The sequence below is a fragment of the Parambassis ranga genome, chromosome 10 (genome assembly GCF_900634625.1).
Source record: "Parambassis ranga chromosome 10, fParRan2.1, whole genome shotgun sequence".
NCBI lineage: Eukaryota > Metazoa > Chordata > Actinopteri > Ambassidae > Parambassis > Parambassis ranga.
Window position 1 is genome coordinate 18,971 of NC_041031.1, and position 24,126 is coordinate 43,096.

The following is a 24,126-nucleotide window of genomic DNA, read 5'->3' on the forward strand; positions in this document are numbered from 1 at the left end:
CGGGAAAGAACCAGCCTCTCTAGGGTCTTCATCAGATGGGACTTCAGTGCCACTGGTCTGTAGCTGTTGAGGTCCTTAGGGTGAGAGATATTTGGCACTGGCACCACACATGATGTTTTCCACAGTAGTGGTACCTTTGCCAACCTCAGGTTTAGGTTGAACATGTGCTCAAAGATCCCACACAGCTTTCAGCACAGGACTTCAGGAGCCTAGCACTGATGCCGTCCGGAACTGTAGCTTTCCTTGCCTTGATCTTAGGCAGCTCTCTCTTCACCTGGTACCTTGTGATGGTCAGAGTGGTGCAGGGGGGCTGTGTGGGGGTTGGGCTCTGGACAGAATCTTAGAAGTTCTGAGATTTAGCCCTCGGAGTTCACCTTGCCTTCTAGCAGAAGTGGGACCAAGTCATCATTTTGCAAGTCCCAAGTAAGCCTCAAGTCTTTTCCCTCAAGTCCCAAGTCAAGACAGGCAAGTCCTACACTGAGTTTCGAGTCCTTTTAACCACACATTAATATATGTACACAGATCATGTAAGCTATGAAAGTCTGTATTAATTAAAACAACTTTAAATTGCAGAAAAAAATGCCCTTCCTTATTGCACTATTAAACTAGTCATTTTTAACATTTAACATTTTACTCATACTCACACAATACTCACAAGAATATTCTTCATTTTAAATCACTCCTTTACAGGACACATTTGGAAAAACACGTGCAACTGAAATTTGTTCAAAAGTGCTAACATTGTATTTCCATGGCATATTGCATTTTAACTAGTTTCACAGCAGTTTCTGTACTGTCCAGTATTTATCCCATTTCATATTGTCTGTGTGTGTAAATATGAGAAACATAACAAACATGTGAACAAACAATGAACAGGGTTGTGTTTTTTATATCTCAGGGCCCTATGCTGCATTGCATTTGCAAAAGACCAAGTTGGCCAAAAGTCTGTCTGTCATTTGTGTACGATGGGGACGTAGTATGATGCCACCATGGCTGTGCAGGAGTGGTCCCAACATCCTTCTTCTGCCTCTTACGGTATGCAGCAAACAGCCCCTCTTCTTCTCTGAAGTCCTCTTGCTCTTCATCAACAAGAGGCACAGGTTGCCCAGTCGCTGCAGCATCTTGTAAGATCAATTCTGCCAAAACATGCAAAAACAATAGCAGAAACAAAAGTGTCACTTTTACCATTTGTGTTTGGTGATGCAGTGTGTTGGACTGAAATACTTAATTATTGTTGCATTCAATTAGATCAGATGATGCCTGGGGAAAAAAAGTTACATTAGACTCGATAACATTTACCTTTAACTTGTTGTGCCACCTCTGCCTTGACGTCATGATCGACCAGCACATGGGGCTCCACCAGCACCAACAACAGAGGTAGACTGGATCTGAAAAAGGGGCGGTCATCCCATCTTGTGTCCATCTTGAACCTTTTGTACAGTGATGCCTGGAGACTTCTGACCAGGCCGCTCAGGAAACAGACTTGAGGCTTCAGCTTCTCAAGATGGTGGTTGAGGAACAAGACAGATGGAACAACAGCACTGTTTGTGATTGCACTGTGATGACCTTCTCCCCCTGTTTCAAATCAGTCGCTTCTCCAAATGGTTTTAAGATGTCCACCAGCTCCTTCAACAGATTACACTCCTGTGCTGTGAATGACTGCTCCCTGTGCCCAGCCTTTTCTAGAACAGCCACAAGCTTTAGATGAGTGCACTGGAGAACTGCCTTCACTTGCCTTAGTGTTGAGTTCCATCTTGTGTTGACTGCAGCAGGGATGCCTTTCTGTTCCCCAAATTCAGCATCAAATACATCTTTGAATGTTGTGCTGTGTGAAGCAGTGAGCTGAATTTTGATAACTTTGAGAGAGAAGGAGATACCACTTTTGTTTCTTTCAAACCGTCTCCCACCAACAGCTGAAGAGTGTGTGCGAAACACTGCAAGTGCTGTTTCTTTGCCATAGCAGCATCTACTGTTTGCTGATCTTCCAGGGTTAAGTCACAACAGAGCGCAGGGACATCAAGATGATCGCCGCCATCGTCATCCACTTGTTCACTGGGGAAGCACACAGTGAATGCTTTTCGCATGTTGGCAGCATTATCATAATAATAACCTAATAATATAGTCAAGTTTGTCTTTAATGTTGTATTCATCACATATTGCCTCAAATTGTTCACAGATTCTTTCAGCTGTGTGAGCCTTTGAAGCGTGAAGAGATTGGACTTTAGCTGGATCCTCTCTGCCTCTTTCTCTATCCAGTGCACAGTAACACCAAGGAATCCCCTCATCTTTCGGTCAGACCAAATGTTCACAGTGACTGAAACATGGTCAGTGTTGCTCAATTGAGTTTTTAATTTTGAACGTCTCTCTTCAATGAGTTTCTCTGTTTTTGATGTCAGTGTTCTGCGACACACTGGGTTGTACTTGCTGTCAAGTACTGACAGGAAATGCCAAAAACTCTTGTTTTCCACAACAGACAGGGGCAGGTTGCAATCAATAATCAAGTAGGACAGTATTGCATTGGTGAGAGCTTTCTGCTGTGGATGGCTCATGTTGTATTGCCCTACACGATTGTCCAGGAATTGTGAGATTGAAGGCTGTTCATTTGTGATGGTTTTGTTCATCTGGTATTCTTCAAATCTGCAAGAAGTAAGCATATTAAACAGATGTCAGAACATCCTTATAGCCACTAATGAATTGCACTGAAACTACTGATGATTACTGATAATATTCATATCATTATTAACATTGTGTGATAATACATTTTGTATTGGAGTGTATTACCTTGCAGCAAGCTAACATGCTGTTTTGTCAATGGACTGCTGGACAGTAAGAACAACGAGCAGTATAAGTCCTCTGACAGCAATCATTTAAATTGACCTTGATCTTATTAGGTTTGCCCCTTTGTTGGTGGCTAAAATATCTGTTGCTGCTGACTGCCGTCTACTGTGTGATACCTTGACTGACGTTATATACAAGTACCTCATACAGCCCTACTTGAAAAATTACCCAACAGAAGTATGAATAAGGGAGTGAACTCTCAGTGGACACCACAGATTACCTTGTTTGCAATGTAACGTTAACGGTGCGTTTACAGCCTCGCTGATTTACCTACAAAGCAAAGACAAATTAGCTACTTAGCCAATACGCGTAAGCCTTCATTCAGAACTTATATCTCTTTGTGTTACTTCAAATGTCGGACGATGTTGGAGGTTGTAGTGTCTCCATCTTCGAGCTGCATGTTTTGCATACTGCAATACCTTTTTTGTTGACCACCTCATAGTTTTTATACCCAAATGAAACTCTTTGGTATCATTTTGTCTAGCTAGCGCATTGTTTGACGGTCCCTCTGCATTGAATGTCCTGCAATTTGATTAAATTGACGCTGTCGAATCAAAAAACAACGATCTAATTTGATTGGATGTTGTGCCGACAGCACATATACACACACACACAGACGTACACATACAAGGAAAGATACAGAGCGTTCCTCAATCATCTTAACATTCTTTTTAATCTTTGGGTTTTGGGGAAAGTAGCAAGTCTTCTCGAGTCAAAAGGCTCAAGTCCAAGTGAAGTCACAAGTCACTGATGTCAAAGTTGAAGTCGAGTTGCAAGTCTTTTTATATTTTGTCAAGTCGATTCTAGAGTCATCAAATTCATGACTCGAGTCCACATCTCTGCCTTCTAGACATAAAAATCTGATGGAAGCCCAAGGTTTTGTACTGATCGTAAGTTGAATGCAGTAACTGTCCCAGATATTTATCCTCTGCCCCTCATTGAGGACTGTATGGATGAGATTGGGCCAGCAAAGTATGTCAGTAAGCTGGACATGCTAAAGGGTTACTGGCAGGTCCCTTTAACTCCCTGTGCCTCTGAAGTTTCAGCTTTTGTGACACCTGATCATTTTCTTCAGTACACGGTTATGCCCTTTGGGATGTGCAATGTGCCTGCTACCTTCAAAAGGCTTGTAGATAAAGTCTTGGGGGATGTTTCAAACTGCAAGGCTTATCTTGATGATATTGTTGTGTACTCTGATGATTGAGCTAGTCACATTGTTACACTCCCTGATGTTTTTCAGGAGTTATCTGAAGCCTCTCTTACCCTGAATCTGGCCAAGTGCGAATTTGGGAAGGGCACTGTCCTTTACCTTGGTAAAGCAGGTCGGTCATCATCCAGTGGATGCAGAAGTTGCAGCCGTAGCAGCGTTTCCTCCTCCAACCACCCGAAGACAGCTACGCCGATTTCTAGGGATGGCTGGATTATATCTGAGGTTTTGCAAAAACTTCTCTTCAGTGGTGTCCCCACTGACGTTAACAAGTCCTGCGGTGCCTTTCAGTTGGTCTGGTGAGTGCCAGCAGGCCTTTGTGAGCCTAAAGGGCATTTTGTGCTGTGCTCCTGTTGTCTGCCCCAGATTTCTCACAGCCATTCAAGTTGGAGGTTGATGCCTGCGCAGTTGGAGCTGGTGCTGTCCTCTTGCAGGAGGACAGTCAGGTTGTTGACCATTGTCGGGGTGAAAATCCCCTTGTTTCCTTCTGATTACCCCCTGAATTAGTTTGTAAGGAAGGAGCGGATAAATTCTGGTCTCAAAATTATAATTTATTAAACAATGAGGCAAATTCTGAGTCGCAGAGCTCTGGGTTGTTGCACACAAAGAACCAAACAAGAACAACACAAGAACAGGACAACCAACAAGAACAAACAACCACACAGCAACAACGAACAACGCAACAACAACTGGACATGGAATTCACACATTGATATACCCCATGGGCGTTCCTGCCTGCCGGCCCACAGGGGCATCTACCGCCCCCCTGCAGACCCTGGTTCATACAGCAACTAGACCATTAGTGTTTACTGTCAAATAAGGTAAAACTTCAATTCCTCAAATCTCATAGGTTGTGAGTCCAATCTGGGGGTAACCATAAAACTGGGTACTCAGGAGAAAAACACATTCCTTTAGAATCTGGCTTTTATCAGGTCAAAGGTGCTGCTGTCCTTAGTCTGAATTTATGACCATCTCGTACCAACTGGAGCTCTCTCCAGAGAGCAGAAGAACAACTGATCTCATCTGCCACAGCCTGAACTGCAGAAAACAAAGTTATATGACACACTATGAAATTACTTATTAATACATTCAGTATCCTCAAATTACTTTGATTTTCTATAAAATTTCCTAACACATAAACACTTATGAAAATCACATTATTAAGCGATAAACACATATAAACATGAATACTTATATATCTGAACACACTGCATGTTAACACCATGCAGAATAAATTCTTTCACCCAACACCATCCAGTCTGCTATTTCTCATGTAAGTTCAATAAGCATCAGCTGAAGTATTCCACAATAGAGAAAGAGGCCCTTGCGTTGTTATTGACACTTCGAAGTGTATCTGGGGTCAGGGGTTCAGCCGATCAAAGTTTACACAGACCATAACCCTCTAGTGTTTCTGTCAAGGATGTGAAATAAGAACCATAGGCTGATACATTGGTCACTGATTGTACAGGATTATAACCTGGAGATACCTGGAAAGCCACAAGAAAGGTGTGGATAATAATAATCGTAGTTAATGGTTCCAAAATGTTTTTTGGATTTATATGGGTCCCCACCCATATAAGTCCAATCCAATTGTGTGTTTTGTTTGCTTTGTCTTTCCTCCTCCCCCTCCCCGTTCTAGTTATTTTCAGGTGTCTATGGACAGAGTGGTGGCTGTGTGGAGGAGTGGCTGCTCTGCTGTGTGACATCAAGCCGGTGATTACCTGCTGATTTTATTTATTTATTTATTTATTTTTATTACTTTTTTTTGGGAACTGCTTAAAAGGAGCCCGCTGTGGGACGTAACAGATGACCCTTATGTTATTTCAGTTTTGAGGTCAAATAAAAATGTGGCCTTTTTTTCATTTTTTTGCAAGAACATATGCAGTAGAGCATGAACAGTCCACCCCAGTAATCATCTGGGTGAAAAAAGTCCAAAATATGATAGGTGAGAAAATTGAAAGAGACGTAAAGGGGGATTCGGTTTTGGGGTCAAATTAAAATGTGGCCTTTTTTCCATTTTTTTGCTACAGTCAGCAACACTAATCTTCTATCTATTGTCATGCTATACGCCCTGTTCCCTGAACATTATCAGCTCGTTAGGCCAGGTAACCACAACTGTGCACCCAATTTGCAATACAATTGCATTGTCAACCTTTTGTGTAAAACAAACTTTTTTTTTTACTCTTACCACCAGACAATTCTAATTGTAAAATGTGCTATATAAATAAAATTGAATTGAAATGACAGCCTACAAAAGTGATGTATGATGAACCAAAGATTTCTTCCCCCCAACGCCACATAGAGGGGAGTAGACCAAGGTTTCATGTTTCACTTTATCATCCTTATTTTTTGATAGATGTGTTTTCTACCTTTATCTTGAAACCTTTTTTCTTGTGTCATTATCCTGCTATTCAAGTTTGGTTGTGTTATGTGCGGTGTAAAGGAGGACCCAAATGCAGGCGAAGTTCAGGCAACGGAAGGCGAGCTTTATTCAAAAGCCAAGGTAAACTCAAACAATCCTCGTCTGAAGACTAGGAACTAAGATTAAACTAAGACAAAGACTTGGACTTAATAAACGAAAAAATAAAACAAAGAAACAAACAAACCTAACCCTGAATAATCCAAAGGAGGGAAGGAGGACGAAACAACAGGGAGGATGCAAAGACAGCCACAACGCAGGAACAGCAAACAATGATCCGACAAAGACAAAGGGCAACACAAGGCTTAAATAAGGAGGGTGAGACACAGGTGAACACAATCAGGGAGGAGCTAGTAATCAGGGAGGAGAGAGGGAAGAACTGAGGAGGAACAGAGAAAGAGGAGGGAGGAACAGAAGGAGAGAGGGAAAACACACAACACTAAATAACAAGATAAACAGTAAAATAACATGACAAGGAGCCAGAACCCTGGCTCATGACAGTACCCCCCCCTCAAGGGACGGCTTCCAGACGGAGCAGGAGAGTCCAAACCAAGCCGGGAGGGTGGGGGGAGGTCCGGAGGAGGGACCAAAACAGAATATAATGGCCACCAAAGTTCAAACTAGGGAGACCCAATGGGCAATAGTTAGGAAGACGAAGTTTATAAATGGCCAGAGACCACAGAGTCAAAAATGGCCAGGGGGCCAAAACAGAGTCGAAATGGCCAGGGGGCCAAAACAGAGTCATGGGCCCCCTGGGTCCGGTTGGAAGACCAGCAGGGACAGGGAGCCGAACCCTCCAGGGTCCGGTTGGAAGCCCAGTAGGGACAGGGAGCCGGACCCTCCGGGGTCCGGGCGGAAGCACAGCAGGGACATGGCTGAGGACCCTCCGGGATCCGGGCGGAAGACCACCAGCGATGGAGACGCGGACCCTCCGGGGTCCGGGCGGAAGGCCACCAGCGATGGAGACGCGGACCCTCCGGGGTCCGGGCGGAAGACCACCAACGATGGAGACGCGGACCCTCCGGGGTCCGGGCGGAAGACCACCAACGATGGAGACGCGGACCCTCCGGGGTCCGGGCGGAAGACCACCAACGATGGAGACGCGGACCCTCCGGGGTCCGGGCGGAAGACCACCAACGATGGAGACGCGGACCCTCCGGGGTCCGGGCGGAAGACCACCAGCGATGAAGGCGAGACGGACCCTCCTGGGTCCGGGCTGAAGACCAGCGAGGAAGGCGAGACGGACCCTCCTGGGTCCGGGCAGAAGACCGGCGAAGACAATGGGGCTGACCCACCAGGTTCAGGGCAGACAGTCAGCAGAGATGAGGAGGCTGACCCACCAGACGAGGAGGCTGACCCTCCAGGGTCAGGGCAGAAGGTCAGCAGAGACGAGGCAGCGGACCCTCCAGGGTCCGGGCAGAACACCAGCGAAGACGAGGCCGCGGACCCTCCAGGGTCCGGGCAGAACACCAGCGCCGAAGACGAGGCCGCGGGCCCTCCAGGGTCCGGGCAGAACACCAGCGCCGAAGACGAGGCAGCGGACCCTCCAGGGTCCGGGCAGGAAGCCAGAGCCGAAGACGAAGCAGAAGACCCTCCAGGGTCCCGACAGAAAGCGAGAGCCGAAGACGAAGCAGAAGACCCTCCAGGGTCCCGACAGGAAGCCAGAGCCGAAGACGAAGCAGAAGACCCTCCAGGGTCCCGACAGGAAGCCAGTGACGAAGACGAAGCAGGGGACCCTCCAGGGTCAGGGCTGGAAGCCAGAGTTGGGGGTTCCCCAGTGACTGGACCAGTCGCTGGGGCTGAGAGTCCTTCTGGGTCAGAGCGTGGACCCAGATCTGATGACCCTCCAGGGTCAAGGCTGGAAGCCAGAGTTGGGGGTTCCCCAGTGACTGGACCAGTCGCTGGGGCTGAGAGTCCTTCTGGGTCAGGGCGTGGACCCAGATCTGATGACCCTCCAGGGTCAAGGCTGGATGCACCCCCAGCATCCAGACAGGTGACCTCCAGTGTCTCTGCCACCCCTGTCTTGGCAGGAAGTCCTCTGCGGGGGGCACTGGAGGTCTCTGGGGCAGGTGGCGTCGTCTGGAGCCCGCCCTCTGGCCGAGACGGGAGGAGCGACGCCGTCTGGAGCCCGCCCTCTGGCCGAGACGGGAGGAGCGACGCCGTCTGGAGCCCGCCCTCTGGCCGAGACGGGAGGAGCGACGCCGTCTGGAGCCCGCCCTCTGGCCGAGACGGGAGGAGCGACGCCGTCTGGAGCCCGCCCTCTGGCCGAGACGGGAGGAGCGACGCCGTCTGAAGTCCGCCCTCAGACGGAGCGGGGAAGAGCGATGTCGTCTGAAGACCCTCCACGGGGGATGAAGGGGGAACCACCTCCCTGGCAGGCATGCCCAGGGGGAGGTTGGCTGATGGAGGTGATGGCGTCGATCCACCAGCGAGAGCTTTGTCAGGCGGGGGGTGAGCGGCTGGAGAGGAATCTTCAGCTGGTCGTTGGCGTCGTCGACGCCGGTGTGATGCTTGCTCCGCTGAGGATTCGCTGGCTGGAGCAGAAGCAGGGCGAACGGCCCAGGCAGGAAGTGCCGGAGCCACTGGAGGAGGGAAATCGTCCATCTCCCGGAACACAGAGCGGTAGGCCGAGAGCATGCCCGGCTGCGTGTCCCGACTCGCCTCCATTTTAGTCCGCAGTACCTGCATCTCCCTGTGGAGAGCCCCCAGACTCTGGAGCTTGGTCATCCGAAGAGCGCACCACTGCCTGACTACCCTTTCATCCGAGGGGGAAGAAGGAATGTTGTCCACCCAATCTACTACAGCCTGGAGTTTAACCATGTCCTCTTTCAATCCTTCCCAAGTGAGAATAAGCTCTTGAGCAGGTGAGGGAAGGACTGCTGGCTCCACAGGCAGGACAGAACCACAGGTTGGAGCCAGAGGAGACGAGGAGAGCTGGACCGGACGTCGGCGTCGTAGATTCCGGCGTAGCACCCACTCCCCTGAAGATCCGCCAGGAGGTCTGACGACTGAGGCAGTGAAACCAGCCGGCCATGTAGGTTCTTCTACAGGTCCAAACAGGACAGACTTGAATTCTGGCCATTGCCATGGCTTAGCCCCCAGATATTCCACTACGAGGGTTATAATCCACCGTTTGCGATCCTCTAACCCATCTAGGATCTTTAACAGTTCCCGTCTAACTTGACGAGATTTGCCACCTGGGAGGGGGGCAGGTAAAGTGTCCAAAAAGACCAGGTGAGACAGTACCTGCTGCCTGATGTTCTCAAAACCCTCCCAGGTGCTAATGTAGGCTGCTGGGTCCATAACTGGTCGGATCATTCTGTTATGTGCGGTGTAAAGGAGGACCCAAATGCAGGCGAAGTTCAGGCAACGGAAGGCGAGCTTTATTCAAAAGCCAAGGTAAACTCAAACAATCCTCGTCTGAAGACTAGGAACTAAGATTAAACTAAGACAAAGACTTGGACTTAATAAACGAAAAAATAAAACAAAGAAACAAACAAACCTAACCCTGAATAATCCAAAGGAGGGAAGGAGGACGAAACAACAGGGAGGGATGCAAAGACAGCCACAACGCAGGAACAGCAAACAATGATCCGACAAAGACAAAGGGCAACACAAGGCTTAAATAAGGAGGGTGAGACACAGGTGAACACAATCAGGGAGGAGCTAGTAATCAGGGAGGAGAGAGGGAAGAACTGAGGAGGAACAGAGAAAGAGGAGGGAGGAACAGAAGGAGAGAGGGAAAACACACAACACTAAATAACAAGATAAACAGTAAAATAACATGACAAGGAGCCAGAACCCTGGCTCATGACAGGTTGCTTGTATTTTGATAAGTCATTGGCTACCTCTGTGTTTCTTTTCAAAATAAATAAAATTTGAAAGTGATCATAACTGGCTTTCTAACATGCCAGTAACAATCACATTAAATAAAATAAGCAGAAACATGGTAACAAAACATTGTTATTTTATTATCTTAAAAAGTAACACAATCCCAATGGAGTATCACATACACTACAACTGGAAACACCAGAACTACACATCAAAGGGACTCTCAGATAATATAAACATTTTGAAAATCCCTCTTTTTGTTATTTAAATTGTTTGACTAGGCATGGCAGATAAACATCATTTACAGATAAGATGCTGTCAGAAATAATGTTATTCTTGAACCACCTTCTTTGATAACCACCATCAATGTTAAGGGAAGACATTTCATGGCCCTTTAGTGTTAAAATTGATTTACTGTTACAGAACTGTAGCTTGATAAGAAGTGTATGTAGAGCCACTGGGACAGACAGTATCACAGAAATTTGGTGGCAGTGCAAACATTTGAGACACATGAAGAATAAACTTATGACTTCCACCCGACAGCTGTATTTCAGTAGTTGATCAGAGGCAAAGAAATCCTGGAAGGAGGAGCTAAAACTCCTGAAATGTTGTGCAAGAACTAAAGAGTAATCTTAAATGTAGTGGTGAGCTCAAGATTAGTGGTATTGTTGAGACTATAATTGCTGTATTTAGGGACAGGACACACTCTCCAGAAATGGATGTTTCAAAAACTATTCGTTAAAGCTAGGTTAGCCTTAGTTAAAGCTAAGACTAGAGCCCCACTGCTGATAAAGAATAAATATAGAAGTAGGGGGTCCATTCCTGTTAATAGTAGAAGAAAGAACTCAAAGAATGCCATTTCCAAACAATTTAAAGTCCATTTATCTGTAGGGAGGAATGAAATATTCACAATTGGAAAAACATTCAAGACAATTGCTATTTACCCTATCAAATTAACCCCAATGTCAGACCACGCAATGCTCAGGAAAACTGGCTCAGACTCTAAAGACCTCAGCATGTTGAATGTTTGAGTTGATGTACGATTACAAAAAGACTGAAACTTTTTTGGGACAGTTGCCAGGAGAAAGCCTCGCAGCAGTACAGATTAGGTCTGCAGATGAATAGCCACGTGGATACTAACACCTTACACAAACTGTCACGCACAGTGGTGAGTGATGACTTGGGCTTGTTTTGCAGGCATAGGACTTGGGCACCTTGCGGTCATGTAGTGGAAAATAAAGATTTACCTATGTTTTAGGGTCAAATGTAAGCAGAAATTGGGTCATACAAGCAGACCAACAAATCTACAAAATAACTCCTAAAAACAAACAAAGGAACCAATGTGTTGCAATGGCCCAGTCACAAGTCCACACATCAACCCAACTGAAATGCCGAGGATGGACCTTCAAGAACTGTGCATAAATGCCCAGAAACCTCAATAAACTGAAGCAACATTGGAAAAGGAGTGAAAAGTGAGTCAAAGTTCCCTCACGATGATGAGAAACTAATAAAGTCAATAAAAGTCATTATTGCTACTACAGGTGGTTTTACAACTTTATTTTTCACACATGGCCTCCCCAATTTTAGTAATATGGAGAGGCCTTAATTATATATAACATATAAATATGTTCATGTCTTGTTATTCGTGAGAGCAGCTGTCCAAATTGGTGTATTTTTATTTAAGTCCTTGTTCTGGCTGTCCATCTGTTTAGTCATTGTGAGTTACTTACTGCAAGTAAATTGTCCAGATAAATAATAAATGTATAACACAAGTGTAGCAGCCATGTAGTTCAATATGAGTCTTTGTATAGAATTCTATCATACTAAAATTACTGACCATAATCTTAGCACCAGGAACTTACCGTCTTAGGGGTTTACTTCAAGACAAAGAAAAAGACAAAAAGTGATAAATTAATGGAAAAGATAATACTGAAAATAAACCGTCATCCAAAAGAGTCCACAGGCATCCATAGGTTAGGCAAACTGCTCATTCATTCTACAGCGGTTATTATGTAAAAAAAAAAATAGCCATTAGGGGTCATGCCTTTGACTGTTAAACTACCACACAAGACATAAGATACCAGATGACACCACTAGACAGAGATGTACCGATTCTGAGCTGCTGGACTAGGAGATCCATTAACATAACCTGAGATTTCATACTATAAAACATAACCCCTCTACACACACATACACACATACAAGAACCCACATAAATGAAACACAACATGGTCGGAGTCTGCCCAGTGGCTTGGTGTGTCTGTTTGAGAGACCAGTTTTCTGGTGATATAAACTCCTGTTTGTTTGGTTATGTGTTAACGGTTATATACCACAGTGGCCCTGTGGATCAGCTCCACTGATACCGTCGGTCTGAAGGTGTAACAGTCTTGTGGAGCAAAACATTGATTTTTCCAATTGGCCCTGCCCTCCTCCCAGCCCATTATTTTCCACTCTAAACGCTGGTGATTGATGCAAGACAGGCACTGGGCTTCTGGAGCTTCTCTGGTTGGGTGCCAGCAGGTTCTGGAATGGTACGGAAAGAGAAGGGAGGACCATTGCCAGTAGTGATGCCGAGGTGTCCAGGGCTCAGTGCCAGGTTCTGCCGTCGGTTACTCTCTACTATTGAAGAGGTGTTGGACGCCAAACTTTCTCTTGTTCTGCAGAGACATATAATAGATGATGAGAAGATACATCCTGTTGTTACACATTATTTTCAGACACATTTTTCTGTCAGTGATTTTGATCTGAAACATCTAAACAAAAGGGTGTAACTCACTCGATAATGTATATAAATATGTTCAATCATATACTATACTAGAACGTAGAGAAGATTGAAGCAAGGCGTCTGGACTTGTAGAGTTTTCTAGAAGACGTTTCGCTGCTCATCCAAGCAGCTTCATCAGTTCTGTTTGGTGGGGAAACATGCTTTATATGTGGTTACAGACCTATGTGGGTGGGTCTGGGTAAAACTTAAAAAAAAACTTACAAACAATAGCACTAAATGTTTCCATACTTACCTGTGATGTTCTGGCTGACTGGGCCAGGTGTGTCTAACGACTGGCTAACGACTATGAAACTGCAGGAGGGGGACTGGTTGACAGCCCTTTGTTCTTACTGTGAGTATGTGCAAACTTCCTGGGAATGGATGGAATCACTGCATTGTATGTGGTAGAAAGATGATGTGTGAGGCCACCACCTCTGTTAAGGGAAGGTTTTTCCAGCTTAACATAGATGGCTTCCTTGACTCCTCTTTCATACCACCTTTCCTCCCTGTCTAAAATGTGAACGTTGTTGTCCTCAAAGGAGTGTCCTTTGTCTTTGAGGTGGAGGTGAACAGCTGAGTCTTGTCCTGAGGAGGTGGCTCTCCTGTGCTGAGCCATTCTTCTGTGGAGTGGTTGTTTAGTTTCTCCAATGTACAGATCAGAGCATTCCTCACTGCACTGGACTGCATATATCACATTGTAAAAGTTCCCATTGTACTGGAAATAAGTGTACAATGGGAGTTTCATAGTCATTAGCCAGTCGTTAGACACACCTGGCCCAGTCAGCCAGAACATCACAGGTAAGTATGGAAACATTTAGTGCTATTGTTTGTAAGTTTTTTTTAAGTTTTACCCAGACCCACCCACATAGGTCTGTAACCACATATAAAGCATGTTTCCCCACCAAACAGTTAGAACTGATGAAGCTGCTTGGATGAGCAGCGAAACGTCTTCTAGAAAACTCCACAAGTCCAGACGCCTTGCTTCAATCTTCTCTACGTATGATGACCTGGATGACTGAGAATCTTCATCAACATACTATACTAGAACTTTTAACTTATGATGCGTGTACAGGGTGCTCTAGGATTTTAAACAGCCTCTATGTTTTGGCCTTTCCCCATCTCACCCTGTTACCTCTCCTCTATTCTCATTAGTCTGGTTCATACTAGTGATTCGTGTCATAAACTGTATTTCCTGTCTTACTCATAGTTTTGTGCCTCTCTCTCTCTCTCTTGCTCTCTCTTTGTTTTTGCAGGTCTCTCTGCCTCCAGACATGCATGCTGACCTGCAGTCCGGCCATTTATCTATTATCTGAATATGTTTATTATCTGAGGAACAAACACGTTATTATATGAACATGTTTGTTCCTCTCTCTCTCTTCTTCTTCTCCTCTAGCAGGCCGACTGTCAGCGGGAAGGTTCTCCTTGAGTCAGGTCCTGTTCAAGGTTACTTCCTGTTTTTCTTGCCAATGTTGCTTTAAGGGGGTTCAGGCTCTGGGTCTCTGTGAAGTGCTTTGAGACAATTCTGATTGTAAAAAGCCCTATATAAATAAAATTGAAAAAAATAATATCTGATACTCCTATCTTTAAACACTAAATGTGTGTGCTGAAGGAAAAGTAGGCACTCTATGGTTTGATTTAGAGAGCTGGGTCTTTGTATGCAGAATCACCCATAACATATATTTTTTCATTAAAGGAAGTTAAGTTTTAAATTTATAATAACAAGGGGATGGAAAGGTTCACCAAATCAACGGTTTTGTTCGTATAACGGTTCTAAGGTCACGGTTTTCGGTTCGGTTTACAATGTTGAGGTTTTTTTCTACTTTTAACACTCTGGAAATACTATAGATGAGCACAAAATATATATCCTAATTATCTAACATTTTAGAATCAGTTCAGCATTTCCCTTACCATTATATTAGAAGGTCAAGTCAATTTTGTTATTATTTTTTTAATTTTCTATATAGCGCCAGAACAGAAGCCATTCAAGATAACCTTTCCTATAAACGGGTCTATACCTACCTATCATTTATTAAAGAAATTAAATAGCCCTATGTTATTTATCTTATATGCACAGCAGCATGTCATTTCTGTCTGCATGGTTGTGCGTTTACAATTTGCCTCTGTTGTCTGCGCACACACACAGACACGTGTGCGCACATACTTCCAGCGTCAGACAGAGAACAAGTGTTGTTTTGCTCATGCTAGTTGGATAGACTGAACTCTATTGACTATGCTAAGCTAAGTAATGTTAACAGTACTGATGCCTGTGTTTCTCTTTTTATTTTTGAAATATGCTATTTACATCCACTCTGTACGTCATGACAGGACCTGCAGCAGCTTTGTGCATGATTGGACGCAGAATGGTGTGGGTCCCCTCTCCTCTGCCTGCAGCTGAAACTGCTTCATGAAGGTACAGTGACTGACCGCCTGTTAATGCGTCGAGGCAGGGGAGGAGCTCACGGTTACTTGAGTTGTCGATGAGAGTAGCCTTACTACAGAATGATACGTGCTTTCACGTCAGTCTCCAAAAGTCACCAGAGACCAGAGTCGCTAGTTGCTTTTGAAAAATTTTGGAAAGCCGCCAAATTTAGCGAGAGCGTTGGCAAGTTGGCAACACTCGTCTTTATGCTGTGGTAAAAATGCTTTCCTGCATTACTCGATGAATATTTCCTGAACAGAAAAAAACGGCCTAAACCGAGACACGTGTACCGAACTGTTTAGATTTTTTTTCCTGAAGCGTCCCATACCTAATAATAACAGTTATTTGCAATTACATAACAGTGTGTATAGGTAGCCAGTATTAATATACACATTCTCACCTTGGTGAATTAAATCCACTGTCAACAGTGACAGAGCTGGAGTCCATACTGTCCAGTCTGGCAGAGTGGGCAGACTGCTGGTTATGAGTTGACTCTGGAGGGTTTTCTTTAGCACCAGGAAAAGTAAGAGTGCTTTCAAATCTCCTCTGTAGGTCCCTCTCCTCCTCTCTTTCCATCAGCCACTGCATAGTCCCTGCACCGCCTCCTCCCATCCCAGTAACACTTCCTGCATGTTTTTCATCCTCTCCTCGACTCTCAGCTGCCCCATCCTCCAGTTCATCATCATCTGATACATTGTAGTAGTCAAAAGAGGCTTCTACAGCACTGGATGTGGATTCAATTCCCTGTGGGGGGGCAGACAGTGTTCCCACCAGAGACACTGGAGAATCGAATGCCTCTTGTGAATCAAGAGCATTACAAGATGATGACAGTATTGAAGTGACAAGGGCTGCAGGTTTTCTAAGAGAACTATACCCAGGTAAGGGGATGCTGGGAGGAGGTTTAAACAGAGTGTCTTTACTAAAGATCTCCGTATGTTTCTCCTGACTAGAGGAGGCACTTTGGGGAGGTCGTCCATTAGAAAGTAGGGGTTCAGGGATAGAAAGAGATATTGGTGGTAAGCTGCCACCCTTAGGTCCCACCTTTGGCAGGTCATCCTTATTTTCCGCTGGATCATTTTGCCGTTCAATGCTGCCTGGTTTTAAGCCATCGTGGTTGTTTTTGCCAAGAGTTACAGGTGGATTTGGCACTGTAAACACAGCCTCAGAGGAACCTGAACACTGAAAGTAATTATCTGAGGGGACGGTTGCAGGCAGTGGTTTGGGTGAGTATACAGGTAGGCTATCTCTGCTCTTACTCTTTTCCACATTCCTGCCACTATCAAACCCTTTAGACTCACCAGGCACCTTAGTAGATGGTGTGGCATGAGAGTAGTGAGAGGAGCTCTGATTAGCTCGCAGGGTGCCATCATCAGTATAGTAGCGGCATCGGTTGTCATAATAATCAGGTGGTCCAATAAGTCCAGGTCCAAGTGGTCCTTTGGAGTTGTCCATTGATCTGGAACGTTCCTTAGCCTTGTTGCTGCGTTCATTCCTGGACTTCCTTTCCTGGGTGTGGGAGTGCGAGCGATGGACTTTGGAATGGTGTGCTGTTGGGCCATGGCTAGGCTCAGGAAAAGGCATTTCGGTGCGTCGCTTGGCAAGCTCTCCAGACACATCCCACTCTGGTGTGACAGGCAGGTGAGAGGAGTCAAGAATGTTAGGATTGCTATGTGCCAGGTGAAGCCGGGCTCTTTGTCGCTCCACAGCCAGGGCTTGTTCCCTCGGTGACCGAGCCAGTGAGGATGAGTAACCTCTATAGTTTCTATCAGCCAGCTCTAGGTGGGAACTGTCACTAGGCCCACCACGTGGTAGTCTTGTTTTACTATGTGAGCGGCTGAGTTTGGACTGCTTCCTGTGTCTACCCCCATTTTTTCTACTCCTGGAGCTCTGATTGGCTGATGATCCTTTGTTCCTCTGCGTACGTTCTTCCTCAAGGCGCTTCATGACTGCTGTATGGCGTGCTAGATTTTCCACTGTAAGGTCAGGGTTGATTCTGCGTATGATCTCCATCTCTATGTGTCGTGGCAGCTGGCTGGGCACCTCCTCATCACGGAGTGGCCATTCCTCCGGGGGGAATTGTGCAGAAAATGTAGCCAGCTGCTTTGCCTTGTCCTTCTTAAAACTCAGTCTGAACAATTTTAAACCAAATTTACGACTACATGTGCCAGTTCCTCCAGCTTGTTTCTCAGTGTCTCCAGTTCCCCCCCCCCCACCTCCACGGTGCTTCGTCAACGTGTCCGTCTTGAAAGGGAAACCAAGGGTGCTTCGACTCTTTTCTGTTGTGCCACCTGCTTGAGAAGACGTTTGTGGGGAGTGAGGTAATGAGTGCACCTCCCGGTGGTCTTTGGGGGATCGGTGTTGTAGTGTGTTATTGTGACTAGGGGGGTCGTCTCCACGATAGCTGTTGTTATAAAAAGTATCACCACCTCCCACACTATAGTTTTGACTGGACTTTTGGTGTGTTCGATCTCGCACCACACCAGAGGTGGATGGAGTGATGGTGCCAGAGAGAGGGGAGGTACACTGTGTCTGCTGATGCTGCTGCTGGTTCTGATGTTGGTGTCGCTCAGCAGGTCGGTCTTCTAAGTGGTACCACTTGGAACTAGTTCGTATTAGGCTTGGTGTGATGAAATAAGTCTGTGGGGTTACAATAAAATATCCTTCAGGTGTTGGGTAGATCTTGCGCTCACGAACCAGTATGCTTAGTGTGTGGTGCAGAACCTCCTCTGTTGGTGATGGAACACCTGAGAATGAGACAAAAAGCAGTTAAGACACTAACAACTAACACAGGTCTTATTAGATTAAATAAAGATTATGGTTTAGGGGTAGAAACCAAAATCCGAAGGTATACACACAGGAATGTATTATCTCTATCCTGAGTGAGGGGTAACATCACAGATTTTCTTAACTTGCAAATCTATCTTTTTTATAACCATGGCACCATTGGACTCATTAAGAGGCTGCTATATAGTGGTTATGATGAACTGGAAAATTAAATTTGTGAGCATCAGCTACATAATTTAAATGCTGCAATAAATGATAGTTGATCAAATTAGTGTATTAGGCTTGGCATTATGAAATAAATCTACATTACATTAGTTTTTGGTGTGCTGATTTTATTGGACATGAACACGTGTGGAAAATACCTGAAAAGACTTCTATATGACAATAATACACAAACACCAACAAAATATGTGTTGTTACTAGCTGAGCCTAAACCTTGATGTTGATATGGAGTATCAATCTATGTAAATAAAAGCATTTTTTTCTAAATGTTATAAAATTATAACAGAAGTGACCTTTGTGACCTGATGGACAAAGTAAAATTTGTTACTTTTAGAGTACGGTAATCCTAATAGGCCAATCACTCGATGAACGATGGTTCTAAATGCCCATATATTGTAATCTTTCTGCATGTAGATTTGTGGACTCCAAAATCTTTGATGATTTAGTAATATTTTCCTGTCTGAGGAGCAACAAGCAATTGTGTTGTGAAAACTAGATCAAATTGATTTTTTCCTTCAGATAAAACCTTTTTTCCCTTATTTGATAAAATGATTGTAACAATATCATTTATTCTTGATAGATAAAGTGTATATCAAAATCCAATCTCTTCCAAATATATCAGTGAAAATTCAAATATGAACAGTAATGTGTCATGTGTCAAAAATATTCCAACTTTATGGGCAACAGTGTAGGTGACAGTATTGTTGAGTCACTAGTATATGTGTCAGTCACACTGGAGTGCTGGTGATATGTCCCTTAAGTTTCTTCAAAAGGGCTGGCCCACTCTTATGCATTATACTGTATGTGTGTAACATTTTGCCCTGTCTAAATAAATACTGGTATTTTGCTTGGTGGTGTGGTATGGCAGCTGAATAAAATGAGTCCCCATTTATATTTGTCATCTGTGGTTCTTCTCTTATTTTCTTTCAACCACTTGCTGCCCTTGTCTCATTCTCTCATTCCCTCTGTCAGTTTAGATGTATTACTGACTGTTACATCTAGGGATGTCCCGATCAGGTTTTTTTGCCCTCAAGTCCGAGTCTGAGTCATTTGATTTTGAATATCTGCCGATACCGAGTCCCGATCCGATACTTTCTATAAAGGCACTCATTGCTGCAAAACCTGTGTGTGTGTGTGTGTGTGTGTGTGTGTGCAGGCCTGTCACGATAACAGATTTTGCTGGGCGATTAATTGCCAAGAGAAATTATTGCGATAAGCGATAATATTGTCAAATCAATGTTCAACTAACATAATGATAATGACATATAATGCAAGTACACCCTTTCAAAGATCAATAAACTTTAATTTCTAAAGAACATTTAACATTGGAAAGGCCCCCAATTATCAACACTATTATTATTATTGTTATTATTAATGATATTAATATTATTATTATGAGTAGTGGTAGGCCTATTACCATAGCTTATCTGAGCATAGTCAATGGAGTTAAGTCAAACCAACTAGCACGCCATGAGCAACAGAGCCAAACAACACGCACTCTACCTGCTGCTCACCTGCTCACCTATGCACATGTGTTTGTGTGCGCACGCGTTTGCGTGTGTGTATGCGCATCAGCGAATTTTAAAAACGCCACCATGTAGACAGAAACACATAAAATAGCAGAGATGGCACAAGAGGAATGGGCAAGAGGACTAGACTAGGTGGCGCTGCCGCGAGTGCCGCCGGTAAAAAGGCAGAGAACTTCACTCGTACAACGCGGACTCTCTCTGATGGCACGTTATTCACAAGCATGTTTAGTCTTGTGGTGAATTGTGTGGAAGTGTTGAACCGGTGTTGAGCAGCTTCACAGCTCTCTGTGTTGCTGTAACGTCCAAGCCCTGCAGCGCTGTGACACACCGTGGCGACGCAGCCAGCGAGCTGACCGTGGTCTGCTCAGAACATCCCGTAAACGTTACACAATGAGTTAAAAAAAATAAGAACTACCTGTTGGTAGCCGCGGGCCATATTAAATCTGACGGCCGGACTTTGCACACTTTATACGCTACGACGCACCGAGTGACGCCTTTTGTCATCCAGCCTCTTTGGTAGCGAGAGGGAGAGAGAGAGAAAGAGAGGAAAACAAACAAGCGTGCAAATGTAATTTATCGCGGCCGAAAAACTTTTCGAGCCCGTTTAAAGTTATCGTGCAATAAATTGATTTATTGTTTATCGCGACAGGCCTGTGTGTGCCGCCACACTGGGAGATTTCACACACGCAGCACATCGAGGTCTCGAACCAGGACCTGTCGCACCAAAAGCAGCTGTCATACCCCTGCACTACAAGACACAGAGCCACCCTGCACAGAAGGCGTTAACTTTGACAGCCCTAAAAAGTATATATCCGAGTCCTGATCGGGAGGTAATCTCCGATTCCGATCGAGTCTGAAATCACGTAATCGGGCCCGATTTCCGATCATGCGATCGGATCGGGACATCCCTAGTTACATCATAACAGGCTTTCAATGCAGCCAGAATGATGCAATACTAGACAAACTGCAGAGAACGACATAAACACATACACTCACATAAAGTTTTTGTCTTGCTGGCAACAAGCTGTCAAGTCCTGAGCTGTTGAATTAAAGTGCAAAGAGTACTGTGAGTGGCAATTACTGAGCTTTGGACATACACATGGCAGAAACACACATTATCTGCCTATCACACATCTGCCTTTTCAGCAAGTATACTGGTTGGACTTTCCTTGTTTAACTGTTGCCAGAGTGTTTAGCAGGAGAGGCCAGCAAAACAAAGACTAACAACATTATAGCCCAAAACATGGCAGAACTGTCCTATGTCCTATAGGAGGCAGGTAGAGCACAATGACCATATTTTGATTGATTTGACGTGATCCTAACAAAACGATTTTGACGCAGCACTCAAATATCAAAATGTTTAGCTCATTGAGGACATGATGGGTTACATTCAAGTTTTTTTTAAGATAAAATATAGTAGTGAAAGTGTTTTCAGAGTTTTTTTCGCATTGACTGGAAAAGCCTTCAAAACCACCTAAAACTTTGACATGTAAACACCTCTACATACTTTATGCTACAGAAACAATTCAAACATCATTCAATTCAACTCCGCACTATTCAACTTTTGAGATTAATTACTATAAAATGTATATGTTTCCAATTATTAACATTTATTTAAACTTCAAGTCAATGGCAGAGCTCTCAAAGTATGTCATCTACAAACTTAAACATAGACATAGAGAAATTTTATTCAGAATTTTCACACAATATTTAAGTCTATGGAGTGGAATGTTCAGACCCAGACAGGGTGATGTCATCGCCCAGAGTGCAGAGAAAGGTTCTCCTTATGGGTCGGGTCCTGTTCAAGGTTCCTGATAAAGTGAGGTTTTCTTGCCACTGCTCTTAAGGGGGTTCAGGTTCTGGGTCTCTGTGAAGCTCTTTGAGACAATTCTGATGAAATTGCACTATAATAGAATTGGAATACATCTATTCTAATTGAATAGAATAGAGCTGGTGGTTGCAGTCAGTGCTGCAGGTCTTGCCACATCTGCTTGGTTTGGTCCTGTCGTTTTCTGTTTATATGGGCTGTTTAATGGGAAAAAGATGGGGGTTTGCTGGAGACCAACCGTTTGGTTGGAGTTGGAAAATTCTTTATACAGGTTTCATAGAACAATGACTCATGAATGTTTTATGCTTTGATTGAAGTCTGTATCTTGAAATTTGTAGGATGAGATACATTTTGTAGATGACCTATATTGAAGGGCTCTCTCATTGACTTCCATGTTAAATGGATTTTTAATAAATATTCTTTTTTAAAAAATGAAATATATATGAACAAATCCAAATACAAGCTAAATTGTATGACGTTACATGTCAAAAGTTCAAGATGGTTTTGAAGCTTCGTCTATGTTATGACAAGAGTCATATTTTGTGTGTGAGTGTTCTCCCTCCCCGCCAACAGGGGGAGCATACTATTGGTTCTGCAGCTGGATGACGTGGAGCTCGAGGATTGGAGAGCCCTCCTCTCCACATCTCAAGAAGACTCGATTTTTGATTGTATATTTGACATTAGATTGTGAATATTAGTTTATGTAATTTAGATTCGTCATTTGATTTTGGCTTTACCTAGAGTAATTAAATTTAAGTTATTATTACATACCAGGCACATTTGAGTAGGGGTGAGAAGCCATTTTTGTTTATTTGTTTTCTCCTGTTTTTTGTTAGGAAGTCAGGGAAGTCACCTGCATTTTTGTTTGAATTTATCTTCTTTTGTTCAGGAAAGACAGGAGCTGAGAACCTTAGTTGTTTTGTTTGTTATTTTGGCATTGCTCACCCTGAAGTTTTCTGTTGCCTTGGTGCGTTTGTAAATAAATTTGTAAATATTCCATTTGTTGTTGATATTTTTCATATCTACCTTGGGAGTCGGAACAGTAGGGAAGAGTCACTTTATGTTACAACTAGGTTTCCCCTAGGCAGGTTGTAAGACTCTATGTTAAAACAGGCATAAATTGCTTAATATTTAGGGCCCGAGCACCGAGTGGTGCGAAGGCCCTATTGTAATTGTTGTGTTTATTATTATTAATTGTGCCACTTTACACTGCATTGTCACCCCTTTGCCATGCCCCAAAACGAACAAACACTCATCAGGGGTGGTGAAAAATTTGATATTTTGTAGTTGTTGCAAATGGGTGGGGCAAAATGGCTCTACAGCGCCCCCTTGGTATTTTCTAAACCCCCCTCGCATTTGGATTAGTTTGGCATACTTTTGGAGACGCTGAACAGCAGCCGAAGCAGTGGTTAAAACACTTGAACAAACATGTTTGACACGGAGGAGGACGATGTTGCTACTTTTCCGCTTCATACTAGGGGTGGGCGATACTGAAGATTTCAGTATCGATCCGATACCAAGTAAATACAGGGTCAGTATCGCCGATACCAATACCGATACCGATACTTTTACTTTGAAATTTCATGATCATAAATAATCATTTTTTTGCCTTCTTTTTTGCCTTTAAATAGATTATCGTGATTAGCAGAATAATAATACGCAAGAAACATTTGTTAAGTAAATCAAGCTGCAAACAAAAGTGCAGAACTGTTTGAAATTTTAACTTCACAATCATGTCAGCGATGCTCCTTGTGACAGCCATGGCTCTTTGTGAATCATGTAGGTGAAACAGCATGACTAAGATACTTTTATAAAAGTTTAACACCTACCTTCAACAGTTATCACCAAAGCATAATTATATTAATCATACTGAAATACATATCATTATATAAACTTGTATAATTTAATTACAATTATTAGATATAATCTAATAATTACATTATTAGATATATTTTGGAATTTGAGAAAAACGAGATTTTTTTCAGGTGGTGATATGACAGTTCAGTCATTCTGCTAAAACTGCATGTCTTATTACTGCACTCAGAAAGACACCATTAAGTCATGCTGCAGATTACTCAATCTAAACCTTCACTTTTTTAAATCATCTCCTGGAGCCTTTGTCAGTGACCACTGTCTCTGGTTCATGTTTGGGGATCTGCCTCTTCCTCCTCCCTCTGTTTACTCTGCAGCTCGAGGTCTTTGGACTCTGCTGATTTATGTTTGTGTAAATGAGTTGTGTTTCCACAGTGGCAGGTCGCTTTCCTGCACACCTCACAAGTAGCAGT

The 24,126-nt window shown here is 43.9% G+C and overlaps 1 protein-coding gene across 2 annotated transcripts in view; it reads right to left on the reverse strand.

Annotated features, from left to right (window-relative positions):
- Window positions 1–10,548: 10,548 nt before the first annotated feature.
- The window catches only part of LOC114442505 (storkhead-box protein 2-like), a 49,027-nt gene continuing 35,449 nt past the window's right edge, over window positions 10,549–24,126 (reverse strand). For both annotated transcript variants that reach the window (XM_028416097.1, XM_028416098.1), the window contains exons 3-4: window positions 15,879–18,222; window positions 10,549–12,952 (exon numbers count right to left, since the gene is read on the reverse strand). In XM_028416097.1, the coding sequence (XP_028271898.1) occupies window positions 12,748–12,952; window positions 15,879–18,222 (2,549 nt within the window). In that variant the 3' untranslated portion in view covers window positions 10,549–12,747. The remainder of the gene's footprint in view (window positions 12,953–15,878; window positions 18,223–24,126) is intronic.